Source organism: Muscardinus avellanarius, assembly GCF_963383645.1.
Source record: "Muscardinus avellanarius genome assembly, chromosome: 8".
NCBI classification, from domain to species: Eukaryota; Metazoa; Chordata; class Mammalia; order Rodentia; family Gliridae; genus Muscardinus; species Muscardinus avellanarius.
Genome location: NC_137794.1, coordinates 65158968 through 65186417, shown reverse-complemented (window position 1 = coordinate 65186417; position 27450 = coordinate 65158968). Strand labels below are relative to the sequence as shown.

At 35.6% G+C, this 27450-nt stretch overlaps 1 protein-coding gene across 1 annotated transcript in view; it reads left to right on the top strand.

Annotated features, from left to right (window-relative positions):
- Positions 1-27450, top strand: part of REV3L (REV3 like, DNA directed polymerase zeta catalytic subunit) — a gene marked incomplete at both ends in the record, with an annotated part of 161978 nt that overhangs the window by 111955 nt on the left and 22573 nt on the right. The window contains 7 exons of the mRNA XM_080700388.1: positions 2926-3041; positions 4671-4789; positions 12439-12557; positions 17686-17827; positions 19547-19791; positions 20844-20952; positions 22871-23077. Coding sequence (XP_080556514.1) covers positions 2926-3041; positions 4671-4789; positions 12439-12557; positions 17686-17827; positions 19547-19791; positions 20844-20952; positions 22871-23077 — 1057 coding nt within the window. The remainder of the gene's footprint in view (positions 1-2925; positions 3042-4670; positions 4790-12438; positions 12558-17685; positions 17828-19546; positions 19792-20843; positions 20953-22870; positions 23078-27450) is intronic.

The window sequence follows — 27450 nt, the reverse complement described above, 5'->3', positions numbered from 1 at the left end:
TGTTATTTTATTTACTATTAATCCCATCTACCCAATCCTGTTTTTCTATTACTTTTAGAAATCTGATAGAGTGAATAAACTAACTAGAAATTAAAGAACCAATCACTGTCTCTGTTATTTTCGCTAAATGTTTTTGCAGAAGACAAATGGATTCTTTTGACTTTTGAACTTGAAGCAGACTTTTTCTCAGCTCTAAAAGTCTAGTAAGGGCAGGCATGGTGCTATGTGCCTGTATTCCCAGTACTGGGGAGGCTGAGATAGGAAGATCACAGGTTCAAGGCTAACCTCAGCATTGTAGTAAGACTCTTCAGCAACCTAGAGCAAGACTGTTTGGAAACAATAAAATAAACAGGCCTGGAGGTGTAGCTCAGAGGCAGAATGCCCTTGCATTCAATCCATAAAACACTTAACAAGCCTCCAAGTTAAAATATAAATGCACATAATATATCTTAAAATATTGTAACAGCTACCACAATTCTTCTAAAGGAACAAAATCTTTAAAGTAAATTTGTTAAGGGAATTACAGGGTAACTCTGTTTTGTTTTGTATTTTGGCAGTCATTTCTGAGCTGTGGCAGTTTATAAAAATAGACAACTTTTTAATTGAAGTTTTTTTTCGAAACATCAAAAAATGAGTATAGTTACCAGTTCCTTTAGTCTGTTGCCACAGCAGAATAAATAGCTGAGAGGAATAATTCTTACAAAACAAACTGTTTCATGAATCAAGAGATTTAGATGAGGAAATTAGAACTGTCTGTAATTTTTTTTAAAAGGCTACAGTGAAAAGACTGATAATAATCTGGCATATTCTTCATGTTGCAACAGTTTTTGGAAATGTATATGATATGAACTCCAGGAATCTTAAGATCACTTGGGGCCATATTATAATGCTTGTTCTGAGTCAGTCTTAGTTTTTACTAAGCAATCAACTGAACGGGTTCTTTTGTGTGTATGTGAGAACCCCTCAAATCGCCCATGCCTGATGAAACTCAGAGCCACTTAAGGCTTCTGCCCTAGTTTCTCAATTTTAGCTATTTAACAGTCCTTTGTGGAGATACACTGGACTAAAGGTAGTCCATTTTTGACTACCCTAAGAGGTTTTTTTTGTTTTTTTGGTTTTGTTTTTGTTTTTGTTTTGCAGTACTGGGGATAGAACCCGAGGCATTTGACCTCTGAGCTACACCCCCTGCCCTATTTTTTATTCCTTATTTTGAAACTGGGTCTCACTAAGTTGCAGAGGGCCTCACTAAGTAGCTGAGGCTGTCTGCGAACCACGATCCTCTGGTCTCAGCCTCCCATATGCTGGGATTACTAGTGTGTGCCACCACGCCTGGCTAGAAGAGTTTAATTTTAATGGAAAAGACGAAGTATCAATAAAGATACGGTAAATTCTTGAGTATTATATTGGAAGACTGAGCAGAAAGGGTATTGGGATATTTCCCTTTCTTGAATACCCTGGAATCTTTCAGGGCTTCCTTTCTGAATATTCGCTTCATTGCTGCTTATTACTTTGCTTTGTCTTGCTTCACCATGATCCTACCACGATCCTGTTCATTGTTACAGAATTACCAGCCATGTGGCACTTTATATAAGAAGATGCTTTTATATAGGTTGGTGAAAGAATAATTTGGCTCTTCTATTAATAAGTGTTTATGACATTAAGAGATTTTTTAACCAGGCTTGGTAGTGTATGCCTGTAATACCAGCTACTTAGGAGGCTGAGGCAGGAGGATCATAAGTTCAAGGCCAGCCTCAACAACTTAGCAAGACCCTGACTCAGTAAAAAGGAGCTGGTGATGTAATTCAGTGATAGAACATCCCTGGGTTTAATCCCCAGTGCAACAAAAATAAAGCCTCTTTCTCAGAAATTTCAACCCTGTTTTTATAGAGAAAAGCAAATGCATAATTTGTGTATTATTTTTTCTCCTATCAGGACTAAGAGTTATTCAGCAAATGTCTGGTCTAGCCATGGATCACGAACAGATCTCTATCAAAGTTTATATTAGAGCTGGGCGTGGTGGCGCATGCTTGTAATCCCAGCATTCAGGAGGCTGAGACTGGAGGGTTGCAGTTTGCAGACAGCCTCAGCTACTTAGTGAGGCCCTCTGCAACTCAGTGAGACCCGGTTTCAAAATAAAGAATAAAAAAAAAAAAATAGAGCAGGGGGTGTAGCTCGGAGGTCGAATGCCCTTGGATTTCATCTCCAGACCCGCAAAAAAAAAAAAAAGTTGATATTATCTAATGTACTTTCACAGGACCTTTAAGAGAAGTTCATACCTACTTATTTTAAAACCAGCCATTTAAATACTCTAGGATTAAAAATAATGTTTTGTAACGTAAGTTTTGTTTACCAAGTAAACTAAAGGCATTAAACACACACTAAGAAAGTATCTATAGAAATAAAATATTAGCATACTGGCTCTAAATATTGTTTTGGTGATCTCATGATGAGAGAAAAGGAAAGTGTTTTTGTCTGTCCTCAGCATTAAAATTCTTTAAAGGCAGTGTAAGGAGGAGAGAAGTGACAACAGAATGATCTAGAGCATCTTTTCCCAAATACCATGCTTACACATGCTCTCACATCTCACCCTCCCTTACCCACATATATTCTCAATTGAACCCTCATTCATGTTCTTAACTTGGTCATGTCCTGCCTCCCACCCCAATTTCCATTAGCCTTTCCTGAGTCATAAACAAATACACCATTAGTAAAACTATGTTTGCTTTATTAAAGTTAATCTCAAGTACTCCAGCCACCCATTTCTTCTACAACTTCTGTAAGTACCACCGTGTCAAACCTTCCACATCTGAGATTCATTATGGAGTATAGATTTTTATTTTCATATACTCCATAATGAAGAAACAATTTTTCTGGTTAAAGATCCCAGTGTATAGTTCTTGTTTAATTTTTTCCTTCCTTTTTTAGGTATGATCCTGATATTCTGCTAGGATATGAGATTCAGATGCATTCCTGGGGCTACCTCTTACAAAGGGCTGCTGCTTTAAGTGTTGACTTATGTCACATGATCTCTCGGGTGCCAGGTGTGTAGAATTGTGAATTTTGGGGGGTTCAGCTACAAAGTAAATTCTAAAGTAGAAAAAGGCAAGATGTTAATACTATGGAAAATACAAAAGCAACTATTATGGTTCAAGCTCATTTGGGGGGTATGTGTAGTACTAAGGGTTGAATCTAGGGGCGTTTACCTCTTAGCTACATTTCTGTTTTATTGTTTTTTTAAATTCTTTTGTGTATATATTTGATGAATATTGGAGTTTGAACCCAGGAGGATTCTACCTCTGAGCCATACTGCAGACCCTATTTTATTTTTATTTTGAAACAGCATCTCACTAAGTTGCTGAACCTACTTTCAAGCCTGGAATCTTTCTGTCTCCGTCTCTCAAGTACTATGATTACCGGTGTCCAACACAATACCCGACTATTTTTTATTTTGAAATGTCCTACTGAGTTGCTGAGGCTGGCTTCAAACTTGGAATCTTTCCTTTCTTTATTAGGCAAAATCACCACCCAAGAAACTAAACTCAAGAGTCTACTTAGTATGAGCAACTCTTCATATAGTTCTTCATATTCATTTGAGAGAATTTCATCCTCAATATGAACATCATTAGTTGATCTAAACAGATTTTCAAAGGATTATTTAAAAACCATCATTTTTTCCAAGAAATAACCAGTTTAACAATGGATCTTTTTCTTGCTAACACTAAGGAAACGCTGTAGCACTAGATGCTTATAAAAGTAGTAGAAGTTACCAATTTTAAAGAAAAAAAAGTATTTATTATTTAAATATACAGCCTTTCCTTGGTATCTGTGAGTTCCGCATCCAGGGATGCATCCAACTGCAGGGCTTTTTTTTTTTTTTTTTTTTTTTTTTCTACCTCTGAGCTACACCACCAGTCCTATTTTTTTATTCTTTATTTTGAAACAGGGTCTCACTGAGTTGCAAAGTAGCTGAGGCGGTTCGTGAACTGCAATCCTCCCATCTCAGCCTCCCAAATGCCGGGATTACAAGCGTGCACTACCATGCCCTGTTCAAAAATATTAAGATAGTGCATTTGTACTAAAAATATATGGAGTTTTTTATGTAATTTAGAGATGATTTAAAGTATAAATCTATTTATAGGTTTTATGCAAATACTAAGCCATTTCAAATTCCTCACAGATACTAAAGGACAACAGCATATAGTACACAGAAAGAGTATATATGTTTTCAGATATATTTTACAAAATTTCTCTATAAGAAAGCAAAATTAGCCAGGTGTGGTGGCACGTGCTTGTAATCCCCGTGCTTGGGAGGCTGAGACAGGAGGATCACAGGTTCACAGCTAACCTCATCTACTTTGTGATGCCTTCTGCAATTTAATAAGACCCTGTTACAAGTATAAAGGATAAAAAAAAAGGGCTGGGTGTGTAGCTCAGAGGTAGAATGCCCCAGGATTCAATCCCCAGTTCCCAAAAAAAAACAAAAAAATTTTTGTTTTTGTTAGTCAAAATAATGATTATTCTCTTTATTCTAACATAAAATAGTAGACTGTGACTTGTATTTCACCTTTAGTTCTCATCTTTAATTTCTATCATTCTCATTTTCTCTGGCATAATTTACTTGAAATTGTGTTTTCTGTGAGTCCTGATACAATCTGTATTCATTTTTATAGATGACAAAATTGAGAATAGATTTGCAGCTGAAAAAGATGACTATGGATCAGATACAATGAGTGAGATAAATATTGTCGGCCGAATTACACTAAATCTCTGGAGAATTATGAGAAATGAGGTAAACTGTTTTATCTGAAATTTTTGAAAATAGATTAAGCCAGTATAATTTTAGAATATCACTTCAGCTGTGTAACTTAGGCTTTTTTGTGAATTATTTTTACTACATTTAAGTAGAATTAGAAAATATTACTTTCTAAAATGCAAAACTACAGCAGTATTACACTTTAATATTATTAATGATCTTAATTTTTTCTATTTGTGGCTAAGGTAACAACTAGAAAAGTTTATATCTAGTAAAATATTATGTTATATGTGTTGAATACTATGTAATTTCATCATTTTTTTGTACTTGAAGCCAAATAATTCAGCTTGGCCTTGTTGATTTATTATACTTAAAAAAAAAAGTTTAGTCTAGACTTAGGAAAGAATTTCTCATACTAAGAAAATATAAATACTGGGCCAAATTAACAAAATAAATTAAATGATACTTAGAAATAGTAGCATTCATTTGAGGTTTTGGGATCTAGATAAGGCTTTTTGAATAAGTAGTTTCAAGACACTGTCCCATTAATTTACAATTTTTTTTAAATTTTTTATTGGTGCACTGTATTCATATATCATAGTGGGATACAAAATTTTGTAGACATACATGCACACATCGCCCAGTCATCCCCCACCCGATCCCCACCCCATTCCCTCCCAATCCCTCCTTACCATGCTTGGCTTAGTGGTTGACATCTAGTATTATAGCAATTTATCCAAAATTAAAAATGATAATCTCACATAACAGTTTCATTTGTCTGATACCAAGCTTTTGATAAATTAAAGATAACATTTCAATATTTCTTTTTGCTTTCTTTTTTTTTTTTGGGGGGGGGTCTGGGGATGGAACCCAGGGGCATTCAACCTCTGAGCTACAGCCCCTGCCCTATTTTTTATTCTTTATTTTGAAACCGGGTCTCACTGAGTTGCAGAGGGCCTCACTAAGTAGCTGAGGCTGTCCGCGAACCATGATCCTCCGGCCTCAGCCTCCCAAATGCTGGGATTACAAGCATGCACCACCACGCCCTACTTTGCTTTCTTTCTTACCAGATAATATTTTTTTTTCTTTTGTTTTTAGGTGAAACTATCATATATTTATATATTTATTTTTCAGAAAAAAAAATCTATCCTAATATAGAATTTAGACTCTAGATACCCAAAACGATCTCGAAAAAGAACAAAGCTAGAAGATATATATTTTCTGATTTCAAACCATATAAAGCTACAATAATTGAAACAGTGTAGTACTGTTCTAAAGGCAGATATATAGACCATTGGAGTTAAATACAAGCCTAGAGCTAAATTCTTTTTATATATTGTCAAGTTATTTTTGACAAGGTTTCCACAAACTTTTGGTGGGGGAAATAATAATCTTTTAACTAAATATTGTTGAAAAATAATAATTACATGAAAAAGAATAAAATTAGACCCTTACCTAACACCATATACAAATATTAACTCAAAATAGATAAAAGACCTAAATATAAATCTTAAGACTATAAACTTTTAGGAGAAAATCTGGGTCATAAAACCTCACAACATTGAAATTGGCAGTGATTTCTTGGATATGATTTCAATGGCACAGGCAACAGAAGAGTATACAAACTCCCTAAAAAATAAAAAAAAATATTGTATATCCAAAGACAATGTAAACAGAGTTAAAAGTTACTGATAGAATGGGATAAAATATTCCTAAATGCTATATCTGAAGGTATATTAATATTTCAACTAGAAATCCTAAAAATTAACAACAATAAAGGCAAACAATACCCTTTAGAGATAGGTAAAAGACTAACATAAATAATGAATCTCCACAGATAACCATTCTTAGTTGTCTGTTGGATGGAAAATCTTGTTTCTCTGGTTCTGGTGTGTGTTACCTATTTCTTCTTTGTAGTTAATCTCTTTGAATATTTTCTCTAGCGCTGGTTTTGAAGACATAAATTCCTTCAGTTTCTGTTTGTCATGGAAGCTTCTTATTTCTCCATCTAATTTGATAGAAAGTTTTGCTGGGTAGGAAATTTTTGGCTGGAAGTTGTTTTCTTTCAGAGTTTGGAATATGTTACTCCAAGCCCTTCTGGCTCTCATGACTTGGTTTGGGAAGTCTGGAGTGATTCTAATTGGTTTGCCTCTGAATGTCACTTGGCCCTTTGTTTTTGTTGCCTTTAAGATTCTCTGCTTGGCTTCCACATTGGTCATTTTGACAATTATGTGGCGTGGGGATCCTCTTCTCCGATCCTGTCTAAAGGGAGTTCTATAAGTTTCCTGGACCTGTGTATCGACCTCTTGCTCTATGTTTGGAAAATTTTCTGCTATTACTTCCTTGAAGAGATTGTTGATCCCTTTGGTTTCACCTTCTTTTCCCTCCTCTATTCCAATTATTCTTAGGTTAGCTCTCTTAAAATGGGCCCATATTTCTTCAATGTCAGATTCCTGCTGTCGGATATTTTTTTCTAGATTAGAAACTATGCGTTCATTTTTGGAATGATCATTTTCTAAGAGCGAGATTCTATTCTCCATGTCGTCTAATCGGTTGTTTGTACTTTGAATTGAGGCCTTTATTTCATTAATTGCATCCTTTATCTCTTTTTGGCTCTCTCTGAGTTCTTTACGAAGCACCTCTATTATTTCTACAGTTATTTTCCTGATTTGATCTTCTAGAAATCTCTGATTTTCTGTTTTATCGGGTTCTGATGTTGTGGGGTTGTGGGCATTCATTGCTCCATTGTTATTCCTCTTTCCCATGATTTCGGAAGTTTGTGCCTTCTCTGGGTTCTTCCCTTGGGTCACTATGACTTCACTTAAGGTGCTCTGGATCTCGAGTCTGTGGTATCTCAAACCCCACTACTCCTTTACTGGGTTGTATCACAGAGTTTCAGACCCAGGAGTTGATAGAGGCTGCTTTAGACTATAGGGGGTGCCAGGTTGGGCGTTCTCCTATGGTGTGATATCTCTGCCACCACCACTCCCCCACTGGGTCAAGTCCCTGGGAGTGCAGTACTGGGATTTCTCCTCTGGGGCCTGCAATTTGACTCACTGTTGTTGAGTACGCGGATCGAGCTGTAGCGGACTCGGTGAATTTGCTGCTGCTGCCGCTGGTGGCAATATGGCGCCGCTGCCATACCCTTGGCTGTGAGGCTGGCGTATTTGTTCCCTGGTTTTGAACTCTGCTCTGAGTCCCTGCAGCGCGTGCTGAGCTCAGCCACTGGGAGCTTTAGATGCTCCCTGCGCCGAAAAAATCCCAACCAGCTGTTCCACAGCGACTCACCTCGACTCGCTGTAGCCGTTGGTGAACTCGCCGCTGCCACCGGCAGTAAGGCGCTGCTGCCGCGTCTTCGGGCATGAGGCCGGTGTATCTCCTCTGTGGCTCTGAGCTTTGTTCTGAATCCCCTTCCTCTCTGGAGCCTGGTGATTTTTTTGTTTCTCTGGTGATGGTGTTTTCTGGCTATGAAAGGCACTGATTTGTGGTAATGGAGATTAGTTGTTAGTGGGGCTCTTAAGCCCCACTTTTCTCAGTTGCATCTTCCTGGAAGTCAATTTACAATTATATAGAGAATTTTTAAACACTAAAAAAAATGAATCATGTTTTTCCAGAGACTGTTTACATCCTGGAAGTTGCCTCATTTCTGTTATTGAAATGTAAAAAGATAATTACTCTAAATTAGTCTGTTAGATTTTGGAAATTGGATAATATCAGCAGAAATGTTTGTATTTAGAACAAGTCTCATCATGTGATCGCTTCTCTTTTAAACTACTTTTTCATTGTACACTATTATTCACACATTCACTATGACTCTCTGGCCCTTCTGGATTTGTATAAAACATTTGATTTTCCAAGCATGTCCTATGCAATTCTTCTGGGCAATATCACATGGTAATTTTATCAGATAAAGAAATATGTTCTTCACCTAGATGTGATGCACATCTGTAATTCCAATACTTGGGGTTGAGACAGAAGGATCACAGGTTCGAGGACAGCCTCAATAACATAGCATAACTCAGCAACATAGTAGGACTCTATTTCAAGATAAAAAATAAAGCCGGATATGGTGGCACACCCTTGTGATCCCAGTACTTGGGAGGCTGAGACAGGAGGATCCAGGTTCTCAGCCAGCCTCCGCTACTTACGCCCTCAGCAACTTAGTGAGACTGTTTCTAAATAAAAAATCAGGCTGGAGATGTAGTTCAGAATGCCCCTGGGTTCAACCCCTAGCACCACAAAAAAAATAAATAAATAAAAATAAGAAGGGCAAGGGATGTATCTCAAAAGTAGAAGACACCTGGAAGACACCTGGGTTCAATCTCCAGTATCACCAAAGAAAAACCCAAATATATATATATATATATATATATATATATATATATATATTTTTTTTTTTTTTTTTTTTTTTTTTTTTTTTTTTTGGTGGTACTGGGGTTCCTGGAAGCCCTTCTTCCTCCGGGCTACACTCCCAGACCTATTTTATATTTTTGAAACAGGGTCTCTTACGCCAGCGCGGCTGGCTTCGAACCTGCGCGATCCTCCTGTCTCCACCTCCCAAGCGCGGGGATTACAAGCGTGCGCCACCACGCCTGGCTCAAATATATTCTTATATAAAATTCAGATACCCTTTTTTTCTTCTTAAAGTTTAGCTCATATTTCATCTAATTTGAAAATGCTCATTATAGAATTTGCTTGAGCATAATTTTATATTTTTGTGGTGTTCTTAAAATATGAAAGCACAAGAATCCCCTATGATTTCAAAATAATTCCTAGTAACATAGCATTGGATATGGAAGATACTGAGATAGTCATGTATTTAATATGTATATTCTATTTTGTGTTTCAGACTGCAGTTTGATATTGTCTGGGATTAACACATAAATACATAAACACAAAAATAAATTACTGAACATTAGCTTCAAGGGCCCTTTCATCCTCGAGTATCCAAAAGACAACAATAATCAAATACACTATTAGATTAAAAACACAAATTAGGGAGTAAATATTTTTCAAAGCTGAGGACCTTCTCTAATTTTTACTGAAAATTCAGTGTGAAAGGACCTCTGTTATTCTAGGCTGATGATTTACTCTAAGAGAAAGTTATAAGTTGGATAACTTACCCTACCCCCTTCTTAGCTGGGCCAAATGATATCAATTTTCTTTCCAAATGCAAAATATTCCTGGAAATTTTGCAATTTTCATGAAATTTTTTTCTTTATCTCCTCATGACACTTAGCAGTCTCTAAGTTCTGTTGTTTTAAAATATTCATTGTCTTATTTTTATAAACATTCTTTTTCCTTTTATGTGTGTGGGAAATACTTTTTATGTTAAAACTTGGTTTCACTAAGTTGCAGAGGGCCCCGCTAAATTGCTGAGGCTGGCCACAAATTTGGTATCTTCTTATCTCAGCCTCCCAAGTACTAGGATTACGGGTATATGCTACTACCAAGCTATACTGTTTATTCTTTATTAAATAATATAAATACTAGCCGGGCATGGTGGCGCACACTTGTAAAACCTGTGCTTGGGAGGCGGAGACAGGAGGATCACGCAGGTTCGAAGCCAGCCTCGCTGGCTTAAGAGACCCTGTTTCCAAATAAAATATAAAAAATAGGTCTGGGAGTATACCCCAGAGGTAGAGGGGTTTCCAGGAACCCCAGTACCACCAAAAAAATAAATTAATTAATTAATTAATTTTAAAAAATGTAGGGATATAGCTCAGTGGTAGAGTGCTTGCCTACCTGGTTTGAGGTCCTAGGCTTGATCCCCAGCACCAGAAATAGTAAACAAAGTATAGTTACCATATAAAATAAAGCTAAATGAAAATATTAAAACGGAAATTCTGTTGTATTTTCTAAGACATTTACTCAGCCATCATACTCCTCAGATATAGTTTATAGTTGAAGAGGTATCTTTTTTTCTGTGCCTCATTTTAATTTTTAAAATGTGTTTGTTGTTATACTAATGTTTACTCTCCTATTTAGCTTTGAACATAGAATGCCTACTGTTCCCACTACATTTTGAATCCTTAGTAACAAATACACTGTCCCCCTTTTTTCTTTTTTCAGTACTGGAGATTGAACCCAGGGGCATTCTACCTCTTGAGCTATTCCCCAACCCTATTTTTTTTTTTTTTTTTTTTTTTTGGTGGTGGTACTGGGGGTGGAACCCAGGGGCTTTCTACCCCTGGGCTATACTCCCAGACCTATTTTATACTTTATTTGGAAACAGGGTCTCACTAAGTTGCTGAGAGCCTCACTAAGAAGCTGAGGCTGTCTCAGCCTCCCAAACATGGGGATTACAAGCATGCACCACCACGCCCAGCTATATTATTTATTTTTGAAACAGGGTCTCACTAAGTTATGGAGGGCCTTACTAATTAGTAGCTGAGACTGGCTGCAAACCTGTAATCCTCCATTTTCAGCCTCCCAAGTACTGGTACTGCCTCTTAAATGGTAATGTTTATATTTGTTAACTGCTTAAATAGAAGAATACTAAACTCTTCCCCAGAGGTTATACTTAGTAGCCTTTCAAGAATTTGCCAATGAGAGCCAAATGGCTCATGCTTATAATTCCAATACTTAAGAGGCTGTTCTTCTATTCACTGCTTTCAGTGTGTATTTTCAGTCTGCTATTATAATTCTACCTCATCTAATCTTGTCTTATTACCCCTTCCTATTGCCTTTTCTATCTTTTTGCAGACTCCCAGGGTGGGAGGGTTGGTAGGTGGGAGTGTGTGTGGGGGGGGGGGGTCTAAGTACTTACACAGTATGAAGTATGCTGCATTACAATACTATTGTTCTGGAGATTGGCAGAAATTGTAGTTGGGTCACTGTACTAAGATAAAATTAACATTCGATCTCTATACACCCTAGGTTATAGAATTTGAATGTTTACTTAAATATTCTTAAAATATACTTAAATGCTTAAATGTTTACTTAAAAGGAAGTGCATAAATTGTTATGTAATATGCAAATATATGCAATTTGAACTATTTCTCAGAATCCCATGTTGACCTAAGAACTGCTGGTTTCTATTCCGGATTGAAATACTTGACATTGTCTAGATTACTTTTGTCTTATAGGTATTTCTGTAGTGACCTAGCCTAGAGGTATGTTTTATTAATTTGGACTCTTTTTAGTATCCTTTTCCCATTAATATAGCTTTTACCTACATGTTTTTAAGATGGGGAGACATTTGTCATTTTCTTTTGATCTTTCACTTTTGAGATAAAATTAAGTGGCTCTGAAATGCCTGAGTCCTAGTATTGATGTAATTTGGGGGAGGAAGATGAATGCCTGCCTTAAGTAAATAACTCATCCCTGAACCTATGCAGTCCACAATTTTCAACAAATAAAGAATTAAAAAGTATGGAAAGAAGAAAAAAATTAACAGTGCTTGTATTTATATTGGCATCAAGTGTATAAAAAGGTAATAAGAAGTAGGATCTCCTAAGTATTAAACAACTAACCTGAATATCATCAAGTCTTTCTTTTCTCAATTACATATTTGTTAATGAGCATTTCTGTCCAGTAGACTATGCATAGTTTTGAATTGGTTATGATTCTGTTATAACACAAATCATTTTTAGTTTTCTTATCTACTATGATACTGGAACCTTAAAACTGAATTTGCTACAAAAATGTAAGCATTGTTCTAATGGTATCTTACTCTTTTTTAGGTGGCTCTAACTAACTACACCTTTGAAAATGTGAGCTTTCATGTTCTCCATCAGCGTTTTCCCCTCTTTACCTTTCGAGTCTTGTCAGATTGGTTTGATAACAAGACAGATCTCTACAGGTAATGTTTTAAAACTCTAAAGAAGATAATGTGTCTGTCTTAAAATCAGCATTATTGAGGTATATATTATATCCAACAACATGCACATATTTAAGGTGTATTGTTCACTGACTTTGAAAACTCTGTTCACTCTATAACCACTATCCCAATCATGAAAAGGAGCATAATACCCACAGAATTTCCTTGAACAAATTTGCAGTCAGCCTACCCAGAGACTAACCATCCAGGTAAGTACTAATTGGATTTCTATTACTATAGATTACTTTTTCCAGTTCTAGAAAGTCATGTAAATAAATAGAAATAATGGTCTACCCCTTTGTGTCTAACTTTTTTCAGGAAACGCAACATATTGCTTTTAAAAATTAACCATGTTGCATGAACCATGTTAAGATTCAGCATGTTATATATTGTTCATTTGTATTATTGAATAGCATTCCATTATATAAATATACCACAATTTATCCATTCACCTATCAGGAACATTTGTATGATTTCTGTTTTAAAGCTATTATAAAGGCCGGGCATAGTGGTGCATGCTTGTAATCCCAGCATTTGAGAGACTGAGACCGGAGGATCACAGTTACTGGACAGCCTCAGCTACTTAGTGAGGCCCTCTGCAACTTAGTGAGACTCTGTTTCAAAAATAAAGAATAAAAAGTAGGTCTGGGGGTGTAGTTCAGAGGTAGAATGCCCCTGGATTCTATCCCCAGTGCCGCAAAAAAAAAAAAAGCCATTATAAACAAAACAATAATAAATATTTGTGTGCCAGCCTTTGTATGGCATATGTTCATTTCTCTAGAAGTAGAATTGACTAGTTATATGGTTAGTGAATGTTAACATTTTAAGAAATTGCCAGTCAGTTTTTTTTTTTTTTTTTTTTGGCATTTTGCCTACTTGCAAGTCTGGAAACAAGTTCTGTCAGCCCTTATTTACCTGAAAATATTTTTATTCCACTTTTTTTGGGGGAAGGGGGTGGTACTGGGGCTAGAACCCATGCACATTCAACCAGGCTATACCCCATCCTTTCTTATTTTAAAAAAGAGTCTCACTAGGTTGCTGAGAGTCTCTCTATTACTGAGGCTGGTCTCAAACCTTCAGTCTTCCTATGTTCGCCTCCCAAATACCAGGATTACAGGTGTGCACAACCACACCCAGCTCTGCCTTTATTTATTTACTTATTTATGTTTGTTTGTTTGTTTGTTTGTTTGTTTGTTTGTTTTTGCAGTACTGGGGGTTGAACCCAGGGGCATTTTACCACTGAGTTACACCTCCAGTCTTACTTTTATCTTTTTCTCACTAAGTTGTGGAGGGCCTCACTATCTGAGGCTGGCCACAAACCTGTGATCCTCCTGTCTCGGCCTCCCAAGTTCTGGGATTACAAGCATGCACCACCATGCCCGACTTCTACCTTTATTTTTGTAAAATATTTTCACTGTCATTCTAAGGTTGAGTTTTGTTTGCTTTCCTTCAGCTTTTCCTTAACTCTAATAGTTTAGTCCCCTTTTCTTTCAGCCTCCCTTGTTTTATATGTGCTGCCTATTGTTCTTTGCCCAAAATTGCTCTTTTATCTAGACAGGAGAGCTAGTCCAGGACCAGTTACTCCAACAGTCAAAAGTGAAAGTTTGTGCCTTTATTTTTCCTTGGGTTAAAGGTAAAATAATAATAAAAAACTGAGGAAATACTGGTATAATGAACAAAGTCTAGAAATTAATTTGTCTGAAATTAGTCTTATATTTTAAATGAGTGAATTCTTGGCTTATTGAATTGTAAGGCTGCGTGGTGGTGAGGATAGAAAAGCTGTAGCCTTAAAAAATTTTTGATAGACATGTAGGGAAACTATTCTCTGAGCATTTCATCTCTTCCAATCTCTTTTGAGGAACCTCACAGAAGCGAAGTGAAATCACAGGGAGCAATGAGCTTGTGATCAAAATTATATAGAAATAAAAGATTAGGGGAAGTTATATCAATAAGTAAGAGAGCACTTATATTAAACTTAATATAAAAACTTCACATTAAGTGATTTATCATGTTTTGCTACCTTTAACTAGTTATTACCTAAAATAGTAATTCTGGTTTTTTTTTTGGTTTTTTTTGGGGGGGGTTGTGTGTGTGTGTGTGTGTGGTACTGGGGTTCCTGGAAACCCTTCTACCTCCGGGCTACACTTCCAGACCTATTTTATATTTTTATTTGGAAACAGAGTCTCTTAAGCCAGCGCGGCTGACTTCAAACCTGCGCGATCCTCTTGTCTCCACCTCCCAACCGCGGGGATTACAAGCATGCACCACCACTCCTGGCCAGTAATTCTGTTTTTGACATGGGAAAGAAGAAAACTAGACCTATATTTTATATAAGAGAAATGGATTAGGCATTAGTGATTTGTGTTAAATAAATTATGTTATATGGGAACACCATATACTCTTTTTTTTTTTAGAGACTCTTAAGGCAATCAGACCATTTTATTTTATTTTATTTTTAAATTTAAATGAATTCTTACCAAGAATCTGTGTCCTACTTACTTTTTTAAAGACGTTTTAAATTTGCTTTCTACAATATTTTAAGGAAATATGTTTTTATTAATTGATTCAGAATGTATAGAACTTGATAATCATTAAATTTATTTATAAAGTATAAAGGTGCTGTAATTTTTATAATTTTTTTATTCTATAAACCCAGATTTTGGTCTTCACGAAGATCCTGGTTTATATGAGTGAATTATGTTCCCAAAGTTTTGTTGTCGACTTCGAACATATTTTTCAATAAAAACAATGTTATAGCTTATGATTAGATCGCCACATCATCCTATAAAACATTTCCTAATTCTTAATGTCACTGATCTAGAGAACTCATCATACCAGCCTGATTCCATTAGTCATCCAAGGAATAGGTATTAAATGCCATCTCAGTTTCTGATCCAGATGCTATGTCTTAGGACATATATAGCTCAAGATGATAATATAACAGATTTTCTTCATTTCTGGGTGTAGAGCCAATGACTAGAGAAAACTAAAATAAGTGAGTTTTTACATGGAATTGTCCTAGCTCCTTTTTGTCCCCTTTTTCCCAGGTGCCCCATCTCAAAAAATGCCCTCTACCCTAGAACTCTCTTAGGTATCTCCATTTCAGTAGTACCCTGGCCTGAGTACCTCATGCTATATATTTCCCTTCTTTTTCTCCAAATAAAGACTTGTAATTGCATATTTATACTTGAGTTAAACAAAATGTTAAGAGAATGGCATAATTATTTAATAAGAAAAAATAACAAAATTCAAATTTGTCTTGTCATATTGTTTTAAGGGCCACAATTATCCATTCTTTTTTTCTTATTCCATATGACTTGCAGGTAGGGGGCCAGAAAGTAGGAATGTGAATGGTCTTATTTAATAAGAGGTCACTTCTTAATTTAAAATGCTCACTTTTAAAATTCTTTGAAAAAATTAACCATTCAAAATGCTTTACATTTATGCCTATATGTGAATAAGCCTAAATTTTAAAAAGCAGTTATTGTTTGCTCGATAATTATACAAGCTAAAATGTCCCTTGTTAAATTCAACTTTAAGCCAGGTGTGGTGGCTCAGCAACTTAGTGAGACCCTGTTCAAACTACAAAAATAAAATAGGGCTGATGGTATAGCTTGGAGGTAGAATAACCTTGGGTTCCATCCCCAGAACCAAAATAAACAAATAAATTGCTGTGATATGAGAAATTCAGTAAAAGTTACTCATAATCTATAATGTGGCTTTTGTTTTATCACATTGCCTTTGCTTAATCTTTATGTCATACTTTGTTTGACTGACAGTTCTGGTTTTTGGTGTAGTAGGTTTGGAACTAGCCAAATTAACCCCACGGTTACCCTCATTTTCTCTATTTATTATTTTGTTTTGCTTTTTTGCGAGACTGGGGGTTAAATCCAGGGTCATTCTACCTCTGAGCTCTACCCTAGCCCTATTTTTAACTATTTTGAAACAGGATCTCACTAAGTTGCAGAAAGCCTCATTAAGTAGCTGAGACTGGCCATAAACCTGCAATCCCTTTGTCTCAGCCTCCCAAGTACTAGAATTACAAGTGTGTGCCACCATGCCCAGCCTCATTTTTCTTATTATAATACAGAGTTATTAATATGTTCTACCTCATAGAATGAAGAATTAAAGAATTAAAATTATGAGATAATGCTTGTAAAACCTTTAGCACATAGAAGGCTCTCAATAAATGTCAATTTATTGGTATAATTTTTTTTCTTCACAATAATTGAATTTTAAATAAATGGAATAGTAATTACTGTAGTTTTTATAATAATGTTTCATAATAATAACAACTACCTGGAATGCATTCTTGCCCTTTTTTTTCTTTTTTGTAGTACTGGGGATTTAACCTAGGGGCATTCTACCTCCAAGCTAAACCCCCAGCCCTATTTTTTATTCTTTATTTGGAAAACAGGGTCTCACTGAGTTGCAAAGGGCTTTACTAAGTAGCTGAGACTGTCCACAAACTGCGATCCTCCTGTCTCAGCCTCCCAAATGCTGGGATTATAAGCGTGTGCCACCACACCCGGCTCTTGCTTTTTCCTAATACTTCACACTAACCTTATAATTACCTTTGTTTTACACATATTAAGCCCAGCATTTGGCCAGTTCAAGGCCAGCCCTGCTAACAACTTTGCAAGACTGTGTTTCAAAATAAAGAAATAAAATAAGGTAGAGAATATAACTTTTTCAGATAAATTTCTCAATAGGTCAGAATCCTCCTGGGTTCAACCCCAGTACCACCAAGTATAATATTGAAAATAATCGTCCTTGGTCTTACCACCTTATCACCATTACCATTTTAAATTTTGTATATTATTCCTAGGTTTTATGCTCTTGAAATGCCTGAATTTTTTTTATTGTGGAATTTGAACTCGGCCTTGCATATGCACACTACTGAGCTATTGCACCAACCTGAAATACCTGAAATTTTCTAATGTTTAACTCCTTAACCTACTTTGCTTAAAGGCTCATATCATTATATGACTCTCCCCTTAAGTAACCTCATTTTTAATATGCAGACTTGAGGCAGAAAAAAGTATCTAGTTTCAAGTGTCCACCCTTTCCCCCCCGCCTGATGTTCATAACATGGATTCTTTTTTAACAGATGGAAAATGGTTGATCATTATGTTAGTCGTGTTCGTGGAAATCTCCAAATGTTAGAACAGCTGGACTTGATTGGGAAAACCAGCGAAATGGCTAGACTTTTTGGCATTCAGTTTTTACATGTACTGACAAGGGGTTCACAGGTAGGAAATCAATTTTCTTGGACACTTCAAGGTTCTGAATAAGTGATATATTTGCTTTGGAATTGATTTTCTTTTGTAGAACGTTGTGTCTAGTATCAACTAATAGCTTGATAATCTAATAGTGTGATTAGAGACACCCTTTGAACTGGGGTACCAACAAAGAAAGTATACCTCTTGTTTTACATTTCTAGTTGTGGCTTATTCTAAATCTTGTAACAGATCATTTTAATGTAAAAATGGAGAATTTAAATAGAAATATAAGTAGTCTAGATGACTTTTTAAACATATTAAAAATATGATCTTAGAAATAGTTCATATCTTTGTAACTAATTTCCCAAGGATACAATGAGAGGTTTTGTCAAATCCCTTATTGAAAATGATTTTATGCTTTCACTTAACAGATATCTATTTAAATAACTATAGCTTGTTAAGCATTGTGCTAGATATCTGGAATGCTACATTAAATCACTCAGGTTCCTTAATCTTAAAATTATTAATTTTAATTATTTTAATTACATGAAGTCTGTGGCATTCCTCAGTCTGCCAATTCAGTAAATATAGCATAGACATTACTTGTTTGTTTTTTTTACTATTATTGCTTATAAACTTTTATTTATTCCCCAATTTTTAAACACTATTTGAACTGACTTTTAATGAAAGACAAAGGTACCATAAACCCACATTTCAATGAACCCATACTGGTTCTACCCCAAACTGTCTATAGTTAATAGTGGCTATACAAGCAATCAGTAATTGCTTGATTCTATTTGCTAGGGACCAATAATCCAATTGCCTTTCAATTCAGGGCATTCGGCTAATTATTTTAATTTTATATTTCCATCTTGAAAAACTTTGTCTTGAAAAGACAAAGGCAACATTTGTCTTTTCTTTGTGTTTGTACAAAGAAAATAAGGCAACATAAATTTCCCAAGTAAATTTCTCAAAAATTATTAACTTTTTAAATGAAATTGTCAAACTATACATCTATCTTTTCTACATCTGCTTAATAGGGTATATAGCTATACTTAAAAAGAAATCTAAAGCTGAACATGGTGATGCACACTTGTAATCCCAGTGTTTGGGAGGCTGAGACAGGAGGCTTGCAGGTTCCAGGATAGCCTCAGCAAATAGACTCTTATTAACCTGTTTCAAAATAAAGATAAAATAGGGCTGGGAGTGTAGCTCAGAAATAAAATGCCCCTGAGTTCAATCCTCAATGCCACAAAAACATTAAAAAAATGAAATCTGCTGGGCGTAGTGGCACACACTTGTAATCCCTGTGCTTGGGAGGCAGAGACAGGAGGATCACGCATGTTCGAAGCCAGCCTTGCTGGCTTAAGAGACCCTGTTTCCAAATAAAAATATAAAATAGATCTGGGAGTGTAGCCCAGAGGTTAGAAGGGTTTCCAGGAAGCCCAGTACCACCAAAAAAAAAAAAAAAGGAAATCTAATTGTATCTGTCTTTCCAAAGTTGACTTATTTTATAAGTTATTTGCCCATTTTGCAGTTTTTATATGTTATGTTATAGGAATAGGAAAAGAATGTACTTATAAACTATAAGGTATCTGAAAGCTGACTAAATGATACTGTGTAACTGTAATGCAAAAAGTCATGCAATCTGATTCTAAAAAACAGAACATCCCCAAGTGATTGTCACATATTCAGATGACCAACATGTTTATATTTACACTTCATTCTTTTCTCCTTTCCCTGCTGCAGTACCGTGTGGAATCAATGATGTTGCGAATTGCTAAACCCATGAACTATATTCCTGTGACACCTAGTGTTCAGCAAAGATCCCAAATGAGAGCCCCACAGTGTGTACCCCTAATTATGGAGCCTGAATCCCGCTTCTATAGCAACTCTGTCCTCGTTTTAGATTTCCAGTCACTTTATCCCTCAATTGTGATTGCATACAACTACTGTTTTTCCACTTGCCTTGGCCATGTGGAGAACCTGGGGAAGTAAGTTTTTCATATTTACAGTTATGTTATTGTGTTTTATGTTGTTCTCTTACTAAAATCATACAGACTTTGTCTCTTGTACCTCATACTGTTCCTATGAGCAAGATGAACGTTCTTTAGTACAACTAATCCATTCATTGTAGTTTTCTTACTAATTGACCTGGATTGTGATATGATTAATTCAGCTTCCTGATGGATGGCTTATGTGAAGAGGATTGTGAGTAGATAGATCAGCCTTACAACTTTCTTTCACTATACATTCCTATCTGTGGATTTTAAGATGAAAGGTATTTTTAAGTGTTTTTATAAATCACCTTTATAGGAAGATCTAGCAATCTTCTAAGAAATCACTTCAGAAAAAAAGTCATTTTGCTTTGCTTGGATTTGAGCTTAAAATCTTTTAATTAAGTTAAACTGTCCCTTAAAATAGTTTGAGAATTATGATTTTATAATTCCAGCTATTACCTCCTCTTGATTTTTTTTAGAATCTGTTATTTTTTTAAATTAACTATTAGGTTTTATTAATGTATATAAATTGAGTTTTATAAAGATTGAATCTCATAAAATTGAATTTTATGAGGACATTTTAGTTTTCCTTTATATAGAGTTTTGTATATTTGACACCAGGTGCTGTGATTTAGTCTATGGTACCTTCACTCTTTTATAGAGAACACTATGGAAATTGTATTGGTAATTCTGTCTTTTTATTTAGGAATTTTGGGAAAGTTATTTATAATCTTTTATTTAAATTTTTCTTTAAATAACTTAATATAAAATGATCATAGATTGAGTTAAAATTTGGCATTCTAGTATAGATTTAGCCATAAAACTTAGGATAGTATCATTTAAGAAGTGTTTCTTTTCATTGTGATTGTATGAAGAACTATTCTTTGCTAATGAAACAAGTGAACATATGACTAAATATGTGACTTCATGTTTAGATGTTTGAAAATGAATTTTTAACAGAATTGGAAAGATTTCTAAAATTACCTAAAAATTCTGTTATATGATTTGAGAGTGTATTTGCTTAATGTTTTTTTTTTCCTTAACAGGTATGATGAGTTCAAATTTGGCTGTACCTCTCTAAAAGTACCTCCAGATTTACTTTACCAAATTAGGCATGATATCACAGTGTCCCCCAATGGAATAGCTTTTGTCAAGGTAATACTCTCTTGTAAATGAAAGGAATCAACTGTGGTTTGACTTCTGAAGAGCTAATGGTGGTTTAGATATTGTTAATACATAGTAATGAACAAGAGCACTAAGTTTGCTTAAATATTTTGTCTCATAGGAATCTTCTAAGCACTTCAGAAAAATTCAGTCATCTTGTTTTGCTTGAATTTAGGCTTAAAAATCTCTTAATTGTTAAATTTTAATTAATGATATATGAAAGAAATAATTTTAGGTACACGTATAGCACCTCCCCTCTATTGGAATCTGGCAGACTTCAATAGCAATTTGATGATCAGAACATGTACAAAAATTTAGTTTGATTTAACTATGTATATTCTACTAATTTTATTTATATATTTTAAATCAAATTGAGACCATCTTAGACCTAATAATACTCTAATATGTTTATTGATGCATTTTTAAGAAGACATTCAAACTAATAGTAGGGTTCCTTTTTAATCTCCCTTACTTTCCCCTGAAAAGAGACCAAGGAAAGCCTCCTAAATGAATAAATTAAAGACAAATAGGAATCTAGAAGATTATATTGCCTCTCATATGCCAACTTCATTCTTTTCTTTTCTATTTCCTTAGCAGTGAGTCTGTGCTATAATCATGAAACAGGGTGGTTGATGGTAGAGTGGACCCCACCAGCCCTCAAATTCATTCTGGTGTACTTATCAAAAGTATCATTCTCTACCAGTAAGAGGTAATGCTAAATGACAATTAGCAATTTAGATATGAGGAAAATTTTTGCCAGAAAGTTCATGGTATATTCCTATTTTGCAATTTTTTTAAGGTGAAGTATTTCTAGGGTCTGATGTAGATGAGATCTACTTGGAGACATAGAAATAGATATTTTGTTAAATGTCTCCCCACATAAAAATTAGTTTTCACATCACACATATTTCTGCATATTTGGTCCCTTTTATTTTTATATTACATTTTAAAACATATGGCTACTTCAAAAGGTACACCGAATGAATTAGAGGTTAGAATATGTTGTCATTGTCAAATATACAGCTGTTCATTATTATCTCCTTTAAAAGCATTTTAAAACTCACATCTACATTTTGACCCATTGTGTAAGGCTTAATGAAAATAATATTTTTAATATTCAAGAATGTGATTATCCTATACCTGAGATTTTAATTGTTTGATTCGACATGCATTATCTTGCACGTGTCTGTGAATCATCAAAGTTAATACTGTTTGTGGTTTTTGTACCTACTGGAGTTCTCATAAATTCTCCCTAGTCTTGATTAATACAAATGATTTTTTTTTTGGAAACAACAAATTTTATCACCTCACTATTCATCCCCTCTTCCAGATTGCTAATAAATATAGGCCGGAGGGGATGGCTTAGTGGTCTAAGCATCAGATTTGAAATACCTAGAGTCCCTGGAACTGCAGGTTTGAATGTCAGCAGAGTCAACCCAGCTCATCATTCTTCCAAGGTAGATAAATGGAGTTCCATGCAGATTACTGTGTGGGGTCTTTAGGATGAGATCTTTAAAATGAGGTTGGTTATGAGTGATACAAGTCCCATGTGTCTTTCTGAAAGGATGGGGGTTTCGATCAAAGTTTTTAACATTTCCCTCTGAATTTGTTTTATGGTTGCATATGTGCTAGTTGATATCCTCCTCCCTGGAGGCCTCTGAGCTCACATAGAAGTGCTACATTAGATTTATAAACATTACAGGAACCTATTAGGAGAAAAATCCTCTTCAGAAGAAATAAAATGTGATGATTTTGTATTAATGGTCACTAGTTCTATGGCCATTCTTGTTAGCATGTTTCAATATATGACAGTTGGCCATTATTATACTTTGTGCTTCCTTCTTAGTTATCTAAATCTATACAGTTTGAGGGATTTTACACATTCTTTTTTTTTTTTCCTTTATGATAGCCTTCAGTAAGAAAAGGTGTACTACCAAGAATGCTTGAAGAAATTTTGAAGACTAGACTCATGGTAAAGCAGTCAATGAAGAGTTACAAGCAAGACAGAGCCCTGTCACGAATGCTCAATGCACGTCAGCTGGGACTAAAACTGATCGCAAATGTCACATTTGGTTATACAGCTGCCAATTTTTCTGGGAGAATGCCATGTATTGAGGTAGGTGATACATATCTTTAGGGTTTGGTGGGTTTTTTTAGGAGAAACTAAAGCAGCATTAAATGAATGCCTGTTCATTTGTTACTGCTTTTGTTTTATTAGGTGCATTATAATTTTACATCATATTGTAATCCCAGAGTACTAGAAAAATACATGCACACACTTTTGTTGCCTTCCCCACCAGGTCCTCAGCCCATTCACACCAAATTCTTTGAGATTGGAATTGACAATTCAGAATACGTTCATTACGTTCATAGCATTATTTATTAATGCTGCTTTTTTTTTTTTTTTTTTTTTTTGGTGGTACTGGGGTTCCTGGAAACCCTTCTACCTCTGAGCTACACTCCCAGACCTATTTTTATATTTTTATTTGGAAACAGGGTCGCTTAAACCAGTGAGGCTGGCTTCGAACCTGTGCAATCCTCCTGTCTCTGCCTCCCAAGCACGGGGATTACAAGCCTGTGCCACTGCGCCCCATGGGCATTTGACCTACGAGCTACACCCCTGCCGTATTTTTTTTTTTATTCTTCTTTATTTTGAAATCGGGTCTCACTATGTTGCAGAGGGCCTCACTAAGTAGCTGAGGCTGTCCACGAACCTCGATCCTCCCATCTCAAGCCTCCCGAATGCTGGGATTACAAGTGTGCACCACCACGCCCGGCTATTATTGCATTCTTTATGACATCATTCTCCCTCCCTTCCCTAATCACCCTCACTGTACTCACTTACCTTCATATTCTTGAGTTCCATACATTTTCCTGCAATGATGTAATTTTGTTCTTTTTTATGGCTGAGTAAAATTCCATTGTGTGTATATACCAAAGTTTTGTAATCCATTCATCCATTGATGGACATCTAGGCTGGTTCCGTAATTTAGCTATTGTATATTGTGCTGCTGTGGACATGGATATGCTTGTATGATTATAATATTCTGACTTCATTTCCTTTGGGAAGATGTCCAAGGGTACTATCTCTGGGTCAATATGGTGGTTCCATTCCCAGTCTTCTGAGAAATTTTCACATTTATTTACAAAGCAATTGTACTAGTTTGCAGTTCCACCAACAGTATAATAGTGTTTCATCCTCTCCAGCTTTTATTATTATTTGTGTTCTGTTAAAGTACTTCATTTTGTTTTGATACTTTAGATCAGAGGATGCATTTCCTTGCAATGATCAGTTTTTCTCAAAATAGATCTATAAACTTGCATATTCTTATCTAGGCATGGTGGTATGCTCTTGTAATCCCAGTACTTGGGAGGCAGAGACAGGAAGATCACAGGTTCATGGCCAACCTCGGGTACTTAGTGAGGCCCTCTGCAACTTAGACCCTGTTTTTTGTTTTGTATTTATTTATTTATTTATTTATTTATTTATTTATTTATTTATTTATTTATTTTGGTGGTACCAGGGTTCCTGGAAACCCTTCTACCTCTGGACTACACTCCCAGACCTATTTTTATACTTTTTTTTGGAAACAGAGTCTTTTAAAAAGCCAGCGCTTATGGCTTCGAATCTGCGAGATCCTCCAGTCTCCTCCTCCCAAGTGCAGGGATTACAAGCATGCGCCCATCTTTTTTATTTTTTTAATTTAAAAAAAATAGGGCTTAGGGTGTAGCTCGGAGTTAGGATGCCCCTGGATTCAATCTCCAGTACCACACCACAAAAAACATAATCTTGAGAACTGTGTTTAAATCTTTGAAAACTGTCTTTATTTCAGTGATATTTTTAAAAGTCAGCATATTCCTATTTCTGCATAATCTGGATTTATCTACTGTATTGAATGAGAGCTTATAGTTAGGTTGGCTTGTCTAAATGTCTCAATAAATAAAAATTATTACATATTATCTAGTGTACCCATTAGATATAATGCAAAACCCTTTTTTTGCAGTGATCACTGAAAATTGAAAGTTACTTCATAGGATAAAATAAATTTTAAGATGTTTATTTGACAAGAATACAGTATAGTTTAACAGAATAATACAACTTACTAGGAATTGAGAAAAGAAGAGTAGGTTTATTATAACCCTTTTATGTCAAATAAAGGCCAGAGGACATGATGGTATGCCAGATTTACATTAGTTACATACAGAAAGGCAGGGGAAGAATAAAGTACACACATAGCTCACAGCAGCAGAGTGAACTCCAGAAACCTGGGCAAGGCAGGTAGTAGCATGTTAACATTAAAAGCAACAAAATAATATCTATAATGCAAAAAATAACACAGGAACTTGAATTTTTATAGTATGTTTTTGTACTATAAAATTTCTTATTTTGTAATTGTACTGTAAAGGTTATAAGCAATAAGTATATGTCAGTTTTTACATTTTTATAGTTTTAGGAACTATTTTAAAAATCAGTTCTGACAGTTCATATTATTACATTTGAAAAACACTGATCTATAATGATCTAGTACAAAAATAAGAAATGCTTGTATTACTAATAAAGAACCAGGAATATCAAAGATTTTAGGACATTTCTATATTTCCCTAATTTCCTCCATATCTTTCAGTTTTAAAGTTATTAAGCCGGGTGTGGTGGTACATACTTGTAATCCTAGTACTTGGGAGGCTGAGACCAGGAGAATGACAGGTTCTCAGTTATTTAGGCCCTCTGCAACTTAGTGAGACCCTGTTTAAAAATAAAGAATAAAGCCGGATGTGGTGGCCCACTCTTGTAATCCCAAGGCTGAGACCAGAGGATCAGGGTTTGCGGATAGCCTCAGCTACTTAGTGAGACCATGTTTCAAAATAAAGAATAAAAAATAGGACAGGGGTCGTAGCTCGGAAGTCAAATGCCCCTGGGTTCCATCCCCACACCTGCAAAAAATAAAGAATAAAGTGCACACTTGTAATCCCAGCATTTGGGAGGATGAGACCAGAGGATCGCAGTTCACGGACAGCCTCAGCTACTTAGTGAGACCCTGTTTCAAAATAAAGAATAAAAAATAGGGCAGGGGCTGTATGTAGCTCAGAGGTCAAATGCCCCTGGGTTCCATCCCCAGACGAGAGAGAGAGGGAGAGGGAGAGGGAGAGAGAGAAAAGGAAGGAAGGAAGGAAGGAAGGAAGGAAGGAAGGAAGGAAGGAAGGAAGGAAGGAAGGAAAGAAAAAGAAAGAAAGAAAGAAAGAAAGAAAGAAAGAAAGAAAGAAAGAAAGAAAGAATAAGCTGGGCTGGGCGTGGTGGTACATGCTTGCAACTTAGTGAGACCCTGTTTCCAAACATAATATTCTCCGAGTCCATACATTTTCCTGCAAATGACATCATTATGTTCCTCTTTATTGCTGAGTAGAGATCCATTGTGTACATATCCCATAATTTTATAATTCTTCTGTGGAAAGACACCTAGGTTAGTTCTGTAATTTGATTATTATGAATTATGCTGCTATAAACATGTCTGTGTGTGTTTATAGAGAGAGCCTACTCTAATAGTCTGATTTCAATCCCTTTGGATTGAAATAGCTAGGAGTGAAATAGCAGCTGGGTCATATGATGGATGCATTCCCAGTTTTCTTTTTTTTTTTTTTTTTTTTTTTGGTGGTACTGGGGATGGAACCCTTCTACCTCTGAGCTACACTCCCAGACCTGTTTGGAAGCAGGGTCTTTTAAGCCAGCATGGTGCCTGGGTTCAAACCTGCGTAATCCTCCTGTCTCTACCTCCCAAGCACGGGGATTACATGCGTGTGCAACCATGCCCGGCTATTCCCAGTTTTCTAAGGAATCTCTACACTGATCTCCATAGAAGCTGTACTAATGTGTAGAAGAGTTCCTATTTCTCCACATCCTTGTCAGCATTTTTTATTGTTTTCTTCTTGATGACTGCCATTCTACTTGGGGTTAGATGGAATCTTTATGTAATTTTGATAGTCATAAAAACAGCATGGTATTGGCACAAAAACAGACACATAAATCAGTGAAACAGAATAGAAGATGCAAAAACAAATCTACACACTAATGGCCAATTGATTTTTGACAAAGATGCCAAAAACATACATTGGAAAAAAAAGCCTTTTCAACAAATACTGTTGGGAAAACTGGTTATCTGTTTGTAGAAAAGATGGAATTAAATTACTACCTCTTACCCTGCACAAGAATCAACTCAGGAAGGCTCAAAGACCTGGAAGTTAAACCAGCAACTTTGAAATTACTAGAGGAGGGCATAGGTCCAACACTGCAACATACAGGCCCAGGTAAAAAATTCCTCAGTAAGACGCCCAGAGCTCAGGAAATTAAAACAAGAATTAACAAATGGGATGGCATTAAACTTCTGCTCATCAAAGGAAACCTCAAGAGTCTGAAGAGAGCCTACAGAAAAGGAGAAGGTCTTTGTCAGTTATTCTAATAGAGGACTAATATCTAAAATATACAAAGAACTTAAA